General features: G+C 47.6%; 1 protein-coding gene across 2 annotated transcripts in view; it reads left to right on the forward strand.

Moving 5' to 3' along the window:
- KDM4B (lysine demethylase 4B) overlaps positions 1-20,961 on the forward strand; it is a 167,052-nt gene that overhangs the window by 139,213 nt on the left and 6,878 nt on the right. For both annotated transcript variants that reach the window (XM_081895424.1, XM_081895425.1), the window contains exons 13-16: positions 3,645-3,858; positions 14,454-14,530; positions 14,781-14,836; positions 15,637-15,745. In XM_081895424.1, the coding sequence (XP_081751550.1) occupies positions 3,645-3,858; positions 14,454-14,530; positions 14,781-14,836; positions 15,637-15,745 (456 nt within the window). The remainder of the gene's footprint in view (positions 1-3,644; positions 3,859-14,453; positions 14,531-14,780; positions 14,837-15,636; positions 15,746-20,961) is intronic.

Raw genomic sequence — 20,961 nt, forward strand, 5'->3', positions numbered from 1 at the left:
GAATTGCTTGATAGCCTAAATCTGCAAGAAGCCAACTCAGTAACCATACCAAGGATTACTGACTTCCTAAAGAGTTGAAATGAATCTAAACTCTTACCAGACAACTACCAGTACAGGTCAGCAATAGGGAAGCTTTTATACCTGACCATGACAATGAGACCAGACATTGCAAATGCAGTGGGAATCTTGAATAGGAAAGTGAGTTCCCCCACCAGGATGGACTGGACTGTTGCGAAGAGAGTTGTCAGATACCTAAAACGGAACCATGAATTGTAAACTTAAGCTGCCAGCAGATTGCAATCCATAAGTTGTAGGTTACACGGCTGCTGATTTGGCAGGAGACACTAAGGATTACAAGTCAACAGGTGGGTTCCTCTTTTTGTTTGGAAATGATCCATTTCTTGGGGCAGTTATAAGCAGAAATGTAGCTTTGTCTACCACAGAGTTAAGATTATGTAGCTGCAACTGAAGCATGCAGAGAACTAGCCTGAATCAGCCAACTGACTACGGACTTTGGTTTGGGACTGAAGAAGCCTATTTGATTGAAGACAACCAGAGCTGTTTTAAGCTGTCGTAGAGCAAGGAATTCTACATGAGAACCAAGCACATTAGGGTTGAGTAGCACTGTGTGTGCAACACAATAAAATGGACTTGTCGAATTAGCCTATTGCCAAACCAAGGAGATGACAGCGGGCATTCTTACCAACCCTTATTGAGCTGCCGAGAGTCAAGACTCTGGGTGGTTTAACAAAATTGTGCATGCAGTTGTTAAATTTTCCTGAGAAGAGGTTTGTTTGTAGGAGTTTTTGCAATCAGACAAAACCATGCATATCTGTTCTAGTCAGTAAAGGGACATGGAATTTCATGCTTGCTGCTGGGGCTTCAGTTTCTTCATAATGAATTGATGGTTCTCCCAATGCTGGCCTCAGTTTGTGCCCGCCTACCCTTTGCACGTGGGTAAACACTATTTAAAAACAAAAGTTTCGCAGTGAAAGTGTGTTGTTGTGGGGGCATGAGAACTTTCCTGATTTCTCCTGCTGTCGGACAATGGAGTGTGTCTCCCTAGCAGTTCACAGTGCTGTTCTGCAGTGAACTTATAAGGAGACTTGGTCTCTGTTTAATCCTTTGTCCCTCGGTGCTGGTTTTGCTACCAGAAGCCTTGAGGTGCCCTTCTGGAGAGAGAATCCTGCTGAAGGAGCAGGAGACAGTTGCAAGGAAGTGGGGGCGGAACTGCGAGTCTTGCTTTTCGTCTGTCTCCTTGTGCATCTCTCTCTCTTCCATCCGTTCCCCTAAAACCCTTTTCAAAGGATGTTTGGCAACTGGTGCATTTGGGTGATACAGATCCCTTTGGGGAAAGGAAAATAGCAACAAATGTGACTCATAGCTTCACTGTTCTTGTGGGGTGAGCAGTGGTTCCTTTCTCTGCTCTCATTCGCTTGAAATAAATTCATTTTTTCCTCAAGGACAGAAAGGAAAAGCTGCCCCAAACAAGTTCTGTTTCCCTTTGTCTTGCCTTGTTGTGGCATTGCAGGCACTGAAATGGAGGCAAGAACCCTCCTGGACCTCACACCATTTCACTGCCCCTCCACCAAAGTAGTTAACAGGGCTAGCTAATCCATATGAAGTGATCTTGAATAAGCTCACTGCGTGGGAAAAATTAGGATTCCAGGCTAGTTGGGAACATAGAGAGCCAAGACATGGTTGTTCCTGATTGATGATCACAGTGCAAGTATATGATCATAAACACGTTGCGTTAATGTCCCCTTTCTTAATGTCCTGTTCTCTCCCCAAAACCTGCTTCTCTGTCATAACTCCTTCAGAAAACAGCAGCGTGTAACCCTTTCTGCATTTTCACCTACCTGTGAACCTCCTTTGCTCCTTCCTCTGAGCATGATGGATCAAATGCTTTGCAGTGCTGGCCATGCAGTTAGCATCAAATAAATGTTGAATTGATGTTTCTCAAGTCTAATGAGACACTGCCCCTGCTTAAGCCTCATTCCTCTGTCTCCTCCCTGAAGGCTCATTACTGGATCTGCCCACCCAGCTTCTCCACCCCACCCCCTTTCATGTTTCCTCCCTCCCTTGCTCATCCATCTCCTACAAAACCTACCATGTCCTTTTTCTTCTCCTCCTCCCCACCTCCTCCCCCATATTCTTTATCTGCAGCACATCCTGCGGCCACCATGAACCCTTGGTTTTTTCCAATGGTTCCACTGAAATTGGGGGATGTGTCAGCTGCAGCTTTTCATAGCTCTGGCACCAAGAAGTCGTGATAAACTGTTTGCATCGTCTTCCCCACGACTGCACCGTTGGGTGGGGCTACTCCTTAGTTTAAGAAATGTCACATCAATCAGAATCCCACGTTAAGCTGACACACAACTTTACAGGATTTTAAAATTGTATTCTTTCTTAGTTTTTCAATGTGAGTCACTTCAGCTCAGTTCAGAGCTCAAGGGAGACCATGTTTTCCTCCAGTGTGAATTTCCCCACTGTGTCATTTCGCTGGTGCCATAGCTGGTTGGGCAGGCGGGGGGGGGGTGGGCTAGCCGGGTTTTTTTTGCCCAGGAAGCCTCCAGAGGAGCACCATTGAGGCTCCCAGCCTGTGTGTGTACGCAAATGCACATGCAAGTGTGTGCATCTTTGACCCGCATGAAAATAAAACCTATTTTTGCCCCAGTTTAGCTCGCTGCCTATCCCATCTCCTTGTGACTGCAATAACCAAACCACAGCTTCCTGAGGAGCAATGGGTCAGTGTGTCTGGCTGTCAACTAGAAGATTGGTGGTTCAAGGCCACCCCCACCCTGGGATAGTTGTGGACAGGATTCCTGCATTGCAGGGGATTGGACTAGATGACCGTCAGGGTCCCTTCCAGCTCTACAGTTCTTTGAGATTTACACCTGAGCTCAGCTGTGGTCTGCCTAGCTCTAGTTAGTGAGTAAACCAGATCATGAGACCACAGTTTGATCTTGACTTCTCTCTAACCAGAGTTTAAACAGACTGAAGGTCCCCAAGTTCAGACGGCATGGGGAAACTAGAACTTGTTTAAAATGGTTATCAAGCGTTTCTCATCTCCTTGTAGCCGCACAAGAGAAGAGGTCTGAACTCGAGGCTCACTGCAGCTCGTTCACATAGGGGGAAACGGGCTTTCTGTTACGTCTGAACCCAGGCCTTTGAGTAGTTGTATGGTGAATGAGACAGATAAGTCGTGTAAATCGAATCAGTTGGATGGAGTTGCATTGTTTCCATGGCAAAAGGGAATGAACTGTAAAAATAAAGGGGGCCTGACGTGATCATCAGAGGTTGACCTGTCTATTTACAGTGGTACCTCGCAAGACGAATGCCTCGCAAGACGAAAAACGCGCAAGACGAAAGGGTTTTTCGTTTTTTGAGTTGCTTCACAAGACGATTTTCCCTATGGGCTTGCTTCACAAGACGAAAACATCTTGCGAGTTTGTTCGCTTTTTTCTTAAAACCATTAATACCCAGGGAATCCGCGCTTCGCAAGATGAAAAAATTGCAAGACGAAACAACTCGCAGAACGAATTAATTTCGTCTTGCGAGGCACCACTGTAATTGCTTTCCAGACTCTCTGGATGATGAGCAAGCTCTACTCAGTAGTAATTTGTATCCCCCCCTTCTTGTAGTTGGAAAAAGAGAGAGCCACAGTCTCCCCTGGAGAAAGCTCTTCGCTCCAGCCACCTCTGAAATACGAGCGGAAGACCAAGCCTCTTATTCCTGAGATGTGCTTCACCTCAAGTGGCGAAAACACAGAGCCCCTCCCTTCCAACTCCTACATCGGAGAGGATGGAAGCAGCCCCTTGATTTCCTGTGCCAAGTGCTGCCTGCAGGTCCATGCCAGTAAGTCTACGCTGCGTTTCTCTGTTGTGGTTGTATTTTGGGCCCAGCCCTTCCTTTCTTTTTGGTGGCATCAGAACTTCTGTCGCTCCTTCCCCCTCTGCCTTGCAGCATTGCGTTGGAGGAAAACACCCTCCACCTGTTGCTGCAGCACAGGTTGCCTGGTAAGAACAGCCACCTGAGAGCATCCCTGGGAGGGATGTAGATTTCCAAGGAGGTCTGTGCATGCTTAGAACTAGAACTGCCTTTCTCTGGGTTTCATTGTCAACTCCCTCAACCACCACAAAGCACAGAGGCATCGAAAGCTGCCTTAGATAGTCCACATAGCCCAGGTTGGTCCACTGTGGCTGGCAGAGAGGTCTGTGTGTTGCAGACACAGAGAGGTCTTGTTTCCTGTAATACAAGGGGGTTCGACTAGAAGACTCTCGGCATCCCTTCCAACTCTACAATTCTATGCTTGCACTTTCTACCTGATATTTCCAAATGGAGATGCCAGGAACCAGCCCTGTGATCTTCTGTCTGCAGAGCAAGCGCTCTGCCCCTTATGCTATGCTCCTTCTCCCATCCTGTAACTTAATGTCCCTCTTTTGTCTTCAACCGATTATCCTTCATCTTTCTGACCTCTGGTTAAATCTTCGTCAACCATGAGCATTTCTCCTTGTTTCTTCTCTGTGAATTTGGCTCAATTATTTCTTGAAGCTATACCCTGCCACCCCTCACCTGTCTTTCCAGGCTGGCTGTCAGTGAACACAAGCAGCATTTCACAGACTCTCTTTCATGTTCTTTGGGAGCCTCATGACTACTGAGATTTGAATCTATTGGTATTGTCGTTGTTGCTGTTGTTATTATTATTATTATTAATACCCTGCCCATCTGGCAGGGTTTCCCCAGTCACTCTGGGCAGCTTACACCACATAAAAAAATGTAAAGCATTAAACATTAAAAAATTTCTGATATAGGGTTGCCTTCAGATGTCTTCTAAAAGTCAGGTAGTGATTTATTTCCTTGACATCTGATGGGAGGGTGTCCCAAAGGGCAGGCGCCACTGCTGAGAAGGCCCTCTGCCTGGTTCCCTGTAACCTCACTGTCAGGGAACTGCCATCTAAAGCGCCGGGGGCGCAAAGGCTCACTGAGGTTGAGAGAGGAGTAGCAGCGGAAGAGGGAACCAGTAGAGGGCGAGCAAGAACTCCAAGGGAAAGTGAGTCGGAGGGATGGCTCAGAGACACTTCCAGCGAAAACAGTGGGGAGGTCTCAGGACCTCCTATAGGGACACCCACACCTCGCCGGAAACTGTCACGCCGAGAGGCCAGACGACGTGTTTCGTTTAAGAGCTTTTATGTTGGAAAAGATTCCGAAAGCAGCCACTTTCGGATTCTACTAGTGATTGACGCAGCCATGCTGGAGGGGCTCCGTCACAGGCAGAGGTTTGAAAACCTGATCAAACTCTGAGGGACTTGCATTTTACGCACAAGCAGCTCATCGTCCCATCACAGCAATCCGAAAGTCACCGAAAGCCAGCTTGTGCAGGGAGAAGCATCATGAGCAACCCAGCCGAAACCGGAGGAGCAGGAGCAGCTGGAGGGGGTCCAAGCCTGGAAGAAAGGTACAGGGCGTTGGAGATCCAGTTGGCGCTGCAAACGGCGAGGCTTGAGGAGAGGAGGGCTCAGGATGCAGAAAAGGGAAAGGAGAAAACCACCCCGCTCGCCAGAAAGGTACCAGGATTGGTGCAGAAATTCGGGGGGGATCCCAGGAACTATCATGCCTTTAGAACAGAGATGCAATACGCTCTAAACTTGCAGTTTGATGACTTCCCCGACGAGGAATCGCGAGTGGCTTTTGTGATTGGCCATCTCGAATCCGGGGCGAAAGATTGGGTTAGACCCCTGATGGCAGCGAATAATGAGATCCTAAAGGACACGAGGAAGTTTTTTCGTGCCATGGACCTGATGTTTTCCAGCGATATTGAGCAGGGGGTGGTGCGAAGGCAGTTAATGGCTTGCCAGCAAGGAAGCAGATCTGTCCGTGAGTACTGGACTGAATTTACTATGCTGATTCATAAATTGGGGTGGGACCTATCGGCGGAGCCCATCCAAATGCTTTTCGAAGAGGGGCTTTCTTCAACCGTCAAAGATGAGCTTTCCCGGGGGCCCAGGGCGGAGTCTATGGATCAGTTAACCAAATCTGCGCTGTCCATAGGAGCGCGCCAGGAGGCGAGGGCTTTGGAAAAGCGGGAAGGGAAAGGAGACCGTTGGAGGGAGTTCCGCATTCCAGACATTCCAGAGCCACCTTTCCCGCCGGCAGAGCCGATGGAAGTTGGAACAGCGCGGGCGCGCGCAGTTTCAAATCCCAGTGAAGGGCGGAAGAAGGAGGGAAAGAGCGCCAAGAGATGTTATCTCTGCCAACAGCCAGGGCACTTTGCCAGAGTCTGCCCACAAAGAAAGGAATGGCAAGGGATGGCAGGAGCTGTTGGGGGAAAGGAAGAGGAAGGCAAGGAGCAAGTAAAAGCCAACGCCTGGCTGCCACCGTCGGGGCACAGCAGCCAGGCCAAAGAGCAGTGAAAGTGCCCACGCCGGAACCTCCCAGACCCGCTTTAGTGATAGAGGTGTTACTAGAACTGCCAAACGGACACCCACTAAAGATCAAGGCGCTTTTGGATTCAGGCAGCTCCTGTAATTTCATGAGTAAGGAGTTTGCAGCTGAGCATCAGATACAGACCATCCCTTTAAGTAACCCCTTGCAGGTGACTACGATTGACGGCAGAGAGCTGTTGGGGGGAGAAGTTAGCCAACAGACTGTCCCGATGATAATGAGGGTGGCAAGGCACACCGAACAGATAGCGTTTAATGTGGCCATCCTGGGAGGAGCGCCCATCATTTTGGGGATGAGCTGGCTGGCGCTACACGATCCGCTAGTGGGCTGGCATCAGAGGGTGGTCTCCTTTGGGTCAGCGCATTGCCTAGAACACTGCAAGGAGGGGAAGGTTTCGGGAGGAGACAGAGTCACCCTAGCCGGGATGGAAGTAATGGACAAAGGGAAGGTGCCCCCGCAATACGCAGATCTGAGCAACGTATTCAGCGAAAGGGAAGCAGACAAACTGCCACCGCATAGACCCTTTGACTGTCAAATCAACCTACTCCCTGGGGCCCAACTCCCAGTAGGCAAGCTGTACGCCATGTCAGACAGGGAGATGCAGGAGCTGAGGGAGTTCATTGACAAAAACCTGAAGCGAGGTTTCATCAGAGAGTCCCGAGCGGTGGGGGGCAGCCCAGTGTTTTTTGTGGACAAAAAGAACACAGACAAACCGAGACTGGTGTGTGACTTTAGGGCCCTCAATGCAGTGTCGGAGCCCCTGGCTTTCCCTATGCCCCGAATTGATGACATTTTGACCAGAGTAAGGAAGGGAAAGATTTTTACAAAGCTGGACCTGCGGGGGGCGTACAATCTGATACGCATAAGGAAGGGAGATGAATGGAAGACCACCATGTTTACCCCTTTGGGAGCCTTTGAATACCTCGTTATGCCCTTCGGTCTACAAGGGGGCTCCGCGTATTTTCAAGCTTTTATAAACCACGTTCTGGGACCTTTGCTCTACAAGAATTGTGTGGCCTTTTTAGACGACGTGTTGGTGTATTCGGAAGATGAGGAACAGCATGTGAGGGACGTTCGAGAAGCGTTGGGCAGGCTGCAAGCCAACCAGCTGTGGGTGAAACTGGAGAAGTGCCAGTTTCATACCAAGGAGGTGGAATTCCTGGGGTATCGCTTGTCAGACAAGGGATTGGCCATGGATCCAGGCAAGGTCCAAGCGGTACTGGAATGGAAGACACCGAAGACCAAGAAGGACGTGCAAAGATTCTTGGGGTTTGGGAACTTTTATCGGAAGTTCATCAAGAACTTTGCCCACTTGACGGCGCCCATCACGACTGCCTCAGCAGCAAGAAGAAATTTGTTTGGACGGTAGAGGCGGATCGAGCCTTTGAAGAACTGAAAAGGGCTTTCGCCTCGGAAGAACAACTTCTGCATGTGGATTTACGAAAACCCATGAGAGTGGAAACCGATGCATCCGACCGGGCGGTAGGGGCGGTCCTTCTTCAACCGGGGAGGAGTGCGTCGGAGTGGAGACCGTGTGCCTTCTTCTCGCGGAAGCTGAATAAATCCGAGAGGAATTACACGGTGTATGACAGGGAACTACTTGCCATTCACGAAGCATTCCGGAGGTGGAGACATTTATTAATTGGGGCACAACACAAGGTGCAAGTGTGCACCGACCACAAGAATTTAGAGTATTGGAGAACAGCTCGAGTGCTCAACCAACGACAAGTGAGATGGGCACAGGAATTCTCCAAATTCAACTTTGAAATTTGTTATGTGCCAGGCCCAGAAAACGTCAGGGCGGACGCGCTCTCACGCAAACCAGAGTATTGGGAAGGGGAGGGGGTGATCGAAGAGAGACATGTCATCCCTGAGGACCGCTGGGTGTGTGGGGCGGCGCTGGTGGGGCAACGAGAACTGGTAGAGGAAACGGAAAATGATGAATATGCCCAGGATAAGCTCAGAGGTCTCAGGGGGGAGGGCGAGAGTCCCGGAGGTTTTGAGGAAAGAAATGGGGCATTGTATTACAAAGGGGCACTGTATATACCCGAAGGTGAATTGAGGGGGAGAGTACTCAAGCAGTTGCATGATAGCCCCACGGCGGGACATTTTGGACAACACAAGACCATGTGGTTGGTTACCAGGGAATTTTGGTGGCCTAAGGTGAGGGAAGATGTAAGGGAGTATGTAAGAGGGTGTGACCAATGTCAGCGAGCCAAAGGGGAAAGAAGGGCGCCGGCAGGGTTATTAGAACCATTACCCACACCAGAACGGCCTTGGGAAGCGATATCAATAGATTTTATGACGGATCTGCCAAAGTCCAAGGGGAAAACAGCCATCATGGTAGTAGTAGACCTGTTAACTAAGATGTGCCACTTTGTAGCATGCTCACATGCAGTCACAGCGGAAGAAACAGCGAAGTTGTTTGTAGAACACATCTTTAGGTTGCACGGGGCTCCCTTGAGGGTGATCTCAGATCGCGGCAAACAATTTACTTCCAGGTTCTGGAGGAAGCTCATGAGCTTGCTGCACGTGGAAGTCAATTTTTCAACTGCCCGGCACCCTGAAACCAACGGGCAGGCGGAAAGAGCAAATGGCATTCTTCAACAATATCTGAGGTGTTATGTCAATGACAGAGAGAACGATTGGGTCGAAAAGTTGGCGTTGGCAGAATTTGCCTACAATAATGCGGAGAATGTGTCCACAGGGATGAGTCCCTTTTTGGCTAATTACGGGTGTCACCCCAGGGCATTTCCAGGGGAAGGAGGGGAGAGATGGAGCGTCCCAGCGGCTGAACATTTTGTAGAAGAGATGGAAGCGATCCATCATCAGCTCCAGCTCAACTTAGAAAGGGCTAAGGCACAATATAAGAAGCAGGCAGACAAGAACAGAAGGGAAGGTGAAACCATAAGGGTGGGGGATCAAGTGTGGTTGTCAACCCAAGGGTTGCCGTTCAAAGGGGGTTGTAAGAAATTGAGGCCCAGAAGATTGGGACCCTTTGAGGTCATTCAGCAGGTCAACCCGGTAGCTTTCAAACTCCGATTACCCAACCACATGAAATTGCACCCAGTGTTCCACAGGTCGTTACTGTCACCATACAGGGGGGGACGTGAAGGGGAGTACGTCAGGGGACCAGCCTTGGAAGAGAGGGAACGCCGCAACCATGTAGCGGAAATCCTCGATTCCAGGTGGAAGGGAAATCAGGTGGAGTATTTGGTGGCGTGGGAAGGGGAACCGGAGTCAGAAAACACCTGGGTAAGTGCAGAGGAAGTCAATGACGAGGTTTTAACAGAAACGTTCCACCAAAGGTTCCCGAGGAAACCTCAGCCGATAGCAAGGTTTAGGAGGGAGTATTTCGGCACCACCGATGAGGAAGAGGAAATGGAAGGGTTCGCGGAGTCGGAGTTGGAAGAGGGAGTGGACTCCGATGACGAAGATTACCGAGAGAGTAGGAACAGCAACAAGTGGAGGGAAGTGTTCGCGACGTCGGAAGATGAGGGAGGTTCTTTCAGGGGTTTTACCTCCTCACCGCCAGTAGGGGAGGAGACGGGAGGGGGTGAAGGGGGCCCTGGAGGGGAGGTGGATGTCAGGGAACTGCCATCTAAAGCGCCGGGGGCGCAAAGGCTCACTGAGGTTGAGAGAGGAGTAGCAGCGGAAGAGGGAACCAGTAGAGGGCGAGCAAGAACTCCAAGGGAAAGTGAGTCGGAGGGATGGCTCAGAGACACTTCCAGCGAAAACAGTGGGGAGGTCTCAGGACCTCCTATAGGGACACCCACACCTCGCCGGAAACTGTCACGCCGAGAGGCCAGACGACGTGTTTCCGTTAAAGAGCTTTTATGTTGGAAAAGATTCCGAAAGCAGCCACTTTCGGATTCTACTAGTGATTGACGCAGCCATGCTGGAGGGGCTCCGTCACAGGCAGAGGTTTGAAAACCTGATCAAACTCTGAGGGACTTGCATTTTACGCACAAGCAGCTCATCGTCCCATCACACTCACTTATTGCAGTGAGGGAACTGCCAGAAGGCCCTCAGCACTGGATCTCGGTGTCTGGCCTGAATGATTGGGGTGGAGACGCTCCTTCAGGTATACTGGGCCAAGGCCATTTAGGGCTTTAAAGGTCAGCACCAACACTTTGAATTGTGCTCGGAAACGTACTGTGAGCCAGTGTAGGTCTTTCAGTGTAGGTCTTCAGTGTAGGTCAGGTCTGGTGTTATGTGGTCTCAGCGGCCACTGCCAGTCACCAGTCTAGCTGCCACATTCTGGATTAGATGTAGTTTCCGGGTCACCTTCAAGGGTAGCTCCACATAGAGCTCATTGCAGTAGTTCAAGCGGGAGATAACCAGAGCATGCACCACTCTGGCGAGACAGTCTGCGGGCAGGGAGGGTCTTAGCCTGCGTACCAGATGGAGCTGATAAACAGCTGCCCTGGACACAGCTCCATGGACAGCTATCAGTTCAAAATGACTCCCAGGTTGCACACCTGGTCCTTCAGGGGCACAATTACCTCATTCAGAACCAGGGGTCCCCCCACACCTGCCCACCCCCTGTCCCCCTAAAACAATACTTCTGTCTTGTCAGGATTCAACCTCAGTAGCCACCATCCATCCTCCAAAAACCTCCAGACAATCCATTAATGTACCTATTCCTTGAATCACAAGGTATAACACAGACTGACATCTTTGGGGATAGCTATCCATGTTTTGGCCAGTGTGTGTTTAAACACCAGGATGTAAACTTTTCAGTCCTGCAGGATTGTTTTGCATAAATTGAACAGTTTGCCTTTTGGTCCACTTTTCTCCCTTGCTCTTTGTTTCCCATTCATGGACCTGGGGCCTGCATGGAGGGCATGTACCCCTGCCCCGGAGCTGTGGCCTAATACAATTTGTTCCTCATTAAGATGTTATTCCTGAAGTTGCCATTGGTCTGCTTCCCCTTCCCTTCTGGGAAGTGGGAAGAGAATGGAGATGTGAGTTTTGGGAGAACGGAATGCCTTTAAGGAGTGTCTTCAGACCCGAGCAGACACTTAAGGGTTTTTAATTTTACGGAGAGTATTAAATGAGGAGGGAAGGGGTGGGTGTACCACATAGACACCTTACTCATGTATTCTTTTGCGAAAGTTATCAGAGTGGGGTTTGTGGCGTCTTTCCCAGGGTGCCCTCCGCCTACTGGGTATCGATTTCTTCCTCTCTGGCTTATCCTTCTATAACCCTTGTGAGGAACAGGCTGTGGTGCGTATAAGTATATGCAAACAGTCCTTCGCAAGAAACCTTGAGGGCATCTTCCAACAGAGATGCCAAAGCAAAATACTTGAGCAATAGGAAGCAGCTGCAGTTCCCATTTGAAAGCAAACCCCCAAGAGAAACAAGAAGCCAGGTCCAAGCCTCTCTGCCTCACCCCAAGCAAGGGTTGGGAATGTCACCTGCCATAAACCAAAGGGCATTTTTTTTTTATTTGTTTCAGATGCTCAAGCCTCCCCTCTGATGTTTTCTGTTTATAGATTGGGCTCCTGGCAAGACAGTATCTATTAGAGGAGAGTCCATTATTTTATTGGGTCTTTTCCCCCCTCTGACACATCCATTATAGGCCAGCCTCCTTCAAAGCTTCCAGCCTGAGCAGAATGGTTAATTGGGAAGGCAGAGAAGGTCTAGGAAGGACAAGGGAAAGTTTCTGAAACATCTCTTTTTTGTTAAAGATTTATTAGTTTTCAAAAATATGTGCATTGTCTCTTTTTTCAAGTTGTGTTTTCTGTGATCAGTTTCCTTTGTTGTGAGACATTAGTGTTGCATGCGGTATTCGGTTGGGAAGGAAAGAGGGGGAGAGTGAAATGGCAAGTGGGGTGAGAATGCTTCTATTTTTCTACTTATTGTATGTGTGGGGTTTTGTGTCAGCATCACTTGTATGCATTCTCTTACTATTTGCTTGTTATATTTCCTTGGTGGTGAGAGAGGTTGGGGGTGGCCAAGGGTGTGGTTGGTTGTCTTTGGTTGGCTGTAGTGAGATTTGCTTACGTGTGTGAGTGAGGGGTGTATGTGTGGAGTTTTGGATCAGGTTAGCAAGGTTGATTCCTCCTGTGCTGCTCCCTCCCCATGAATCCACAGTATATACAGTCCCTGCATCTGTACACACCCCACCAGAGTCATAAGAGACGTATTCTATACCAGCCCATGGCTCTCCAGAAGGGACCGTATGGGAAGGAGATATGGCTGCCTTGCCGTAACTCAGAACAGGAGCACTTTGCACTGTGGCATTTTGTTGCAGGTTTCACCGGTTTTACTAGTTCCATAAGAGATATCTGAACTCAGTATATAAAATGCAGTTATTTGTCATACTTTGAAATGTTCAAGAATGGTCACAATCCATCTAATCTAGCCAGGCTCTTTTCCCCCATACCTTTTAAGAAGCAGAGCTCGAAAACCACACTGTGGTTGTTGCAAACACTCCCCCCCGCCCCGCACAATCAATACTTCCTTATTGTCTCTCTCCCTCTGTTTGCATTTTGTTTTTAGTTTGCATCTTTCAAAAAATGCATCTGCTCTTCCAAAAGACCTATTCTTCCATCCTCTCCCCAAATACAGAAGCATATTTTTCTGTGCTCTCTTGAAGCAAGAAATCGATGTTGAAATTTCACAGTCTCTTCACACAGCTCTTTGGGACTCCATAAATATTTTAATTAAAGACAACAGTTTCCATTTTGCTTTCCTGATCAGCTTTCTGAAGGTGTGACAACCGAGGTCTTTCTTTTTCACAAGGTCTAGATTAAATCTTCTGCTTCCCCCGCCCTGGCGTGTGTGTGTGTGTGTGTGTGTGTGTGTGAGAGAGAGAGAGAGAGAGAGGGGGGGGGGAGACTTCAAGGAGACTATGGGCTTTACATTATTGACTTAACCACTGCCCCATCCTTTCCCTTATGGGGATTATATCTGCCTCTGTTAAGTAGCTGCCTTTTATGTAACTCAAAAGGCTTCAGCATTACCTGAAGGTTTATTCTCTCCCCACCACCGAGATTGTAGAAATAAAGTATTAAAGTACCTCACCCAAATATCCTGTTGAAAGAGAGAGAGTGGCCGTGTCTTTCTTGGAGCCTTTCACTTTGCTTTGGCCCTTCTCCTAGAGTTAAATCATGTAGAACCAGAGTGGGGAACCAGCAGCATCCGAAAGCCATGCAGACTTGTCTGTTAGCCACGGAGACTGAGGCTGAAGGGCCACTGGATCAGTGACAGAGTTAGCCACATGGACGCCAGGAGCTGTGGCCATGCCGTGCACCAGGGGCGAGCTGCACGGGTTGAGGGGGGGGCAATGTGCCACGCACGGCGGCAGCGGAGCGAGCCCACCCCCCCCCCGCGGTGTGCTTTTTTGACACCCCCCTCAGAGATGACACCCAGGGTCGCCCCCCCCCCAACTTTCCTACACCCCTACACTGGATTCCCCACCCCTGATGTAAAGCGGGTGTTTTAACTCATTGTGTGCACAGGGTCGAAGGGCCTGCCTCCTCTTTTATATATTAAATATGAAATGCCCTTGTAAACTTCTTTTCTGTCCATCTGAAGTGCAGAGATGTGCGTAGAGCACCAGTGGTGGCTGCTTCTCAGCTGCGGAACTCTCCTGTCCCGAAGGAGGGCCAGTGCCCTAGCTTTTGAGCTTCTTGCAAAAGCATTGTGAAATGTTTTTTTTATTTGGGCTAGCATTTAGAGGGGAAGATTTTGGATGGTAGGGAGGAGAGAAGGCGTAGTATTCATCTTTTGTCTGTTTTTATTAGGTGTGTTATTCATATCTTGTTCTGAGCACCAGAAATGAGTGAGCTAGGCATGCGGATAATTCATTAGCTGAGCTTTGTGCACAAGATGGTTTTCCCTTCCTCTCTCTGAGCCTCTGGTTTTACTAAGATGGTTTCCTGCATTACTCCCATGGCATCAATTCCGCTCCTCGGAAGAGCCAAAATGTGAAATATGTGCCTGGATTTTTAGTGTTGCTTTCTATTTATTTCAACCTGATGCTTTTCTATTTGTCACAGGTTGCTATGGGATACATCCTGACATAGTGAATGAAGGCTGGACCTGTTCCCGGTGCTCAGCCAATGCATTGCTAGCGGTAAGTCAAGCCTTTTTGGAAGTGGCCAAAAGGACATTGGGGCAAGGCTATATTGTACACGTCCCAATTTAGGGTTCAAGCTTAACTTCATAACCATGTGGGCTATAAACATATGCTTGCTTGTTTTGTTTTAAAAGACGCTACATCAATAGACATGCCCCTAATGTGAAAACGTTTGGACTCTTCCTTGAAATGTCTTTTTTCTTCTTTAATTGCTAACCTGTTTTTCCCCCCAATATTGTGCCTGTAGGATTGCTGTCTTTGTAATCTCAGGGGAGGAGCCCTTCAAAGGACCACAGATGGAAGGTATATAGAATACAAAAAAATAATAATATAAAATGAAATAATTTGCATGCCTCTCAACCCACCAGGATTTTATAAGTTTATAACAAGAAGATCCTCAAAATCCCATTGCTATGGCTACCTTTCTAGGTGGACTTGGATTTGTTATTTCCATTTGCAAAGTCTCTTGGGTGGTTTAGGCTACCTTAATCTGTGTGAGTCGCCCCCCCCCCCATGCCTTTTTAAGTCTTCAGGGAGATTTGCAGCTAAGCTTTCTGTTTAATATTTCTGTTTTGCATTTTTATTTTTAAGTTAGTGGCGCTGTGGCTTAGCAGTGGCAGGGCCGTTTTCTTCCTTCCCCGGGGACGATGGGGAGGGGTTAAGCAGGGGAAAGGGCCATTCTCCAGAACTAGGCTGGGGGAGCTGTGGCCCTCCGTATGTTCTTGAATGATAATTCTCATCTTCCCTGAGCGTTGGCCGCGCAGGCTGAGGCTGGGAGTCCGACAGCATATGCAGGACCTCATGTTCCCTATTTCATGCTTTAGAGACTTCTCCCAAAACTTGGAGAAATAAATGTTGCAGGCATTCAACTAGTGAGTTCTAAAGTGAGATAGGCTGTGGCACAACACACCCCCTTTCTGTTGTGAGGTGTGCCAGAATTGTTGCTTCTGTAATAAGTGCTCCTAGATAACCGGAGAGTCGATTAGTCCAGTTTCATTACTGCCAGTTAGCTTTCTGCCAGGGACCAGCAACTGCTAGCCTATGGACCATGAAGAGAGTAGTTTTTCATCATCATCATTATTTTCATCTTCGTTGTTTTGCAGGTGGGTCCATGTAATCTGTGCAATCGCTGTCCCTGAAGCCCGCTTCCTCAATGTCATTGAGCGCCACCCTGTAGACATCACTGCCGTTTTGGAGCAAAGGTGGAAACTGGTAAGGACCCATCAAAATGGGTAGGAAAAAGGAGGGGCATGACTTGAAAAGTGACGCAGGGCGTTAGCCTGCTGAGAGCTCTGGCAGACTTTGGCTTGGAGGTTAGGAGAGGCTTCTGTTATGCTGTTGAGCTTCTCCCTCCCCCTACAAAGGGGGCTTTGGTTCATGCGGTGGAGGTAAAATGCATTCATTATTCAGGCCAGAGTGACGGCTCTGAATTGATACACAAGCGATAAATTGTGTGGAGCTAGCTCCTTTATGGATAACCTGACATTTCCAGCTCGCCGTCCTCTTCATTACCCACGCTTGTAACAGCAAATTAAAAATCCTTTTTTTACATGGGACTTGCTTGTACCGCTTAATGGGCCTCCCCAGAGAAATCTGTTAAGTCCTCTGCAGCTGCCATGAGGCTTTACGGCTTGTCCCATCCCTTTGTCTGCTCTGCATTTCCTTGCTGTTTTGAATAGCAGTTTCACAGAATACGTTTGGTCTGGATTTTCTGCCTTTTTATTTTATTTTATTTTGCATGAACCATGTCACTAGCCCTTGTTGTTTCAGGAACCGCATGCACTGGCCCATATGCAAGTAGCCTTAAAATGCAAACACGCGGATACACACATAAACACCAATCGGGAGAGTTTCCAGCTGCTCCCAATAATCCCTTCCTTCCTTGGGTGGTGGGATGAGCAGATCTGAAGGGCTGGGCAAATCATGGTATTGAGTCTTAACTACGGCACTCCACGTAAGGAGCTGTGCTGAACTGCAGCAAACAGAAATGAAGAGGCACAGTCCTCCACCTTGCTGCAAGAATCTGTTGAAAGAATCCTTAGCTTAATAGTAGAGCACATACTTTGCCTCTAGAGGGTCCCTCGTTCAGTCCTCCATTAAAGGGCTCTTATCAGGGTCTGGGAAGATCTCTGTCTGTCTTGGAGAACAGATGGGGTCTGATTAAGGCACATGAAGAACGCCTCTGATGATGATTGTCCAGGTTGGTTCATATGGGGAGAGGCAGTCCTGAAGATATTGCAGTCCTGAGCCATTTAAAGTTTAATAGGTCAAAACCAGCACTTTCAATTCGGCCTGGAAACTGATTGGCAGCCGGTGCAGTCAGGACAGGATTGGCATTATATGCTCAAATCGTCTTGAGCAACTTGGCCAATGAATTCTGCAGCGGCTGAAGATTCTTTCAGAGGCAGCCCCATGTATAATGCATTGCAGTAATCTAGCCTAGTATTTGTGTTCTTGTTCAGATTGTGCAGCTCCTCGTTCCATAAAGAGAGAAATAGCTCCCCCCCTTTTTTTTTTTGCATTGAAATCTTGAGTGGATTAAATAGACCGGGCTTGAATTAGTCTCAGTGGGAAAGCGAATCAGGCAAGACATCTTGCAGAAGATGAGCCCCCTGCCGCAGTTAACTAGCTTAAAAGCTGGAAACCAAATCCACGGCTTGTTCTCCTTTGCACATTTCACCATGCAGTGACAGGAGGTCTTTTAAGGAAACACTCAGGCACAACTGTTTAGCTGCTTCAGGGAAAAAAGTTCTGTGAGCTGGGTCTTGCTTCGAAGCAGGAGCAGATGATGATATAAAGGTCAATGAGGCTTGGGATCTTATGTGGCAGAACAAAGAATTGGGGAGAGGGCAGGAAGAGCATATTGCGATAATAAAGGCTTAAGCAGACAGTTATCTTGAGTTTAGAAAAGACAGGTTTTCTGTCTTCCCTCCATGTGGTGTCACCTGGGACTAGGCCTATTGTTTCCAGAACAAAGGCTGAAAGCTAGAGAATTTGCCCAGGTCTACCCAAAGACTCCATAGCTGAACAAGGAGATGAGGCCTGGTCAAGGAGATGAGGCCTGTAACTGCTAAGGGCAGGGCAGGGTATGTCCACGAACCCCGTACTTCTGCATTCACCCTGTGCCATACCTTCAAGTTTTTCATCTGATCTGATATCTACATCCTCAAAGCAGCGGTACGTGGAACATCGTAAGATAAGCATACCATATTGTGGTTATTGCCGGTATGCCGATTTAGGAACCGAATGGACTTTGTCTCCTGACCATCCATTGGGCTTTTATTTCTCTTGATATGTTCTGTTTGCATGATGTGTTGGTCTATGGAATTACACTTTGAGAGATATTATAGGTTGAATTGTCTTTGAAATAGAAGTTACATAGTCAAAACAGCCTGTTACATTGTGTGTGTGTTGTTACCAGGAGTGTGGAATTTGGCATATGATTAGCAGCTGTTCTTCCCTCTCCTTCCATGGGGGATTTTAAGCAGAGGTTGGATGGTCATCTGTCACAGATGCTTTAGCTGAGTTTCCTGCATTGCAGAGGGTTGGACTAGATGGCAACTCTTCCAACTCTTCAGTTCTGTGATTCCAAGATGTATGTCTTTGATAAGACATACACATACACGCACATGCACACATAGCCTGCTGCCAAGGTTCCATTGACCTCATCACTGTTCTTAGCTTTGGGGGACCAGATTTGGCCCCAGAGTTTCTAGTTGCTGACCCCTTGACTAATATTTGATTTTGATGCTGTGTAATAAATGCTGATATGGCACAGTGAAGGAAGACAGCTGTCTTCATCTTGCTATTTCTGTTTGATTCACAAATTTTGTTAGCTGGGCGGTGGAGGGGGTCCTTCCTTTAGGGGGCAGGGTCCTGAGCTGTGGCCCATGTCAGGTATCAAGGCCAAGTTCTCCTTTGTCATAAGTGCTGTGTGCCGCTTGGTTTATCAACAACACCATTTGTGTGGCTCCTGATTAATGGGGCTTTGCGGGGCCCGCATCTGTAAATTATTTACGGCATACAGATTCGGAATAATTAGCTGTCATCTTCTCTGTGGAATACATGAAATGTAGCTTCCATCCTGAGGCAGACAGGCCATTTCTTACTCTTAGCGATGATGGTGGCGATGATGATACGATTTTTCAACATGGCTTTATTTCCGGGATATGTTTGTAGGCGCATGGTTTCTCCTTTGCTCCCTTCATCTCATACCTTTAACAGATTTCTGCTGCTTCTTCCCTGGTAACATTTTATCTTGCGAGACTGATAATGGCTAAGGGAGATGCTCAGCTCCTTCCTCCTTGTCTGGCTTGTCAGGATGCATTTATGGCAGAGTGAGTCTCCTCCTCCCCCTGCTTTGCTGTGTTGTTAACTTAATTTGCTAGAAAATTGGTTTTGAGTTGCGTGGGTTGAGTGACCGGAGGCGATGACGAGAGGCGGAATGTGGATGAGTGGGTGGTTCTAGATCAGCAAGTTTCAAACGGTGTTTCAGGGAACCCCAGAAGTTTTTCTCAATGAGAAGAAAAGCAGGCAAGCTCACTCCTGGAAAAGAGCTCCTGGGCTCAAGGCAAGTGACATGGTCCAAATACAGTGGTGCCTCGCAAGACGAAATTAATTCGTTCCGCAAGTCTCTTCGTCTTGCGAGTTTTTCGTCTTGCGATGCACGGTTTTCCATAGGAATGCATTGAAAATCAATTAATGCATTCCTATGGAAACCGCCTTCCCCCGACCTCTTCTGGCGGGCGGCAGATGTAGTTGCTCTTAATAATCTCTGCCTTTCTATCACTGTGCAAGGTCTGTTCAAATGCCATAGTGACAGCTAGTGGTCAGATGTTTGAGAATGACAGGCATGATGGAATCATCTGACCACTAGCTACAGTGGTGCCCCGCAAGATGAACGCCTTGCAAGACGGAAAACCCACTAGACGAAAGGGTTTTCCGTTTTGGAGGCGCTTCGCAAAACGAATTTCCCTATGGGGTTGCTTCGCAAGACAAAAATGTTTTGCGAGTCCCCGCGGGTTTCCCCCCCGCTTTTTTCGCCCTTTTCCTAAGCCGCTAAGCCGCTTAACAGCTGATCCGCTGATAAGCCGCTTAACAGCTGATCGCTAGAAGCCGCTAGACCGCTGTAGCGCTAATCCGCTAAGCTGTCAATGGGCTTTCTTCGCAAGACGAAAAAACCGCTAGACGAAGAGAATCGCGGAACAGATTCTTTTCGTCTTGCGAGGCACCACTGTATATTGAAAGGTATTGAAGCAGTATAAGGAATATTGGGTTGTTTCTTCTAATAATGGGACGAAAGAAGTCATAGTTCAAGAAGAAATTGGGCAAGCTGAATAAATTTTTGGGGGTAAATTATTTTGATGTAGCTATAGGGTGGAACTTTTGAGTTTTTCGAGGAACAATTAGTACATGGAATAAATCCGCAACAGTGGCTGACATGCTATATGAGTAATGTTTTTAGTGGTCGATATATTTTTGTGTATGTTCCTGTATTGGTCTGGCATGTAGTTTTGATGTGTTTTCATTTGTGCACATTTTGATACTTCAGTTTTGAAAACGAACACAAAATGCCAGGGTTGGGGGCCTGTTGTGAAGTGTGCGATCAAGTCAGCTAGTCAATACCAATGAAATCTCATTATTAAATTGCCAATACCCAAATCCCTCCCTGATTAGAACCAAGTGCTGATATATGACATGCCCTGTAGTGGCACCTGAAGGGAATCTTCAGCTTTTCTCAGCTCAGACTGCAACAATGCAAACCCAACACGCTGGCTAATAACTCTTAGTAAATATATAATCAGTATGATGTCATTCAAAATACACGAATAAGCCACTTCAAAATAATGTATATATCATACAACACTTCTCACAAAATATACAAGTAACTGCAAGTTGTTATATGTATCAGAGTCAAACAAAGGTTCAAACAACCAATGAATAGCGAAGAACTCCAAACTGTCTCTCAAAGGAAGACGTCTCTCCAAAGTCTCAAAAGGACAGTGCATCCGGAATAGTTCAACTTTTTCGGAATAAAGTCTTCATCAGCTAGAAATGGAATTGCAAGCAATGAATGACAACAAAACTGAGCAACCTGTATGTAGAACAAAATATAGAAAGAGGTACATACCGAATAATTATCAATGAGATATACATACTAGGGAAGATCATACTAGTGGATTCAGTTCTCATTGGATAATGTAGCTGCTGATGCTTACAACACAAACGCATAGAACATACAAAGTTGACCACAGGTGTTTCACATCACAATTGTTGCAGACAATGTAAAGAAACCTAAAGCAACAGTACGTCAATTCTGGCATTACAATGCAGAGACGGCCCATAAAACGACAGGCTTGAAATAGAACAGATTTGGATAGTATACAACGGATTTTACATAAAACAACATTCACATAAAACAATTGAAG

This window comes from Podarcis melisellensis (assembly GCF_964234715.1).
Source record: "Podarcis melisellensis genome assembly, chromosome: 18".
Lineage (NCBI taxonomy): Eukaryota > Metazoa > Chordata > Lepidosauria > Squamata > Lacertidae > Podarcis > Podarcis melisellensis.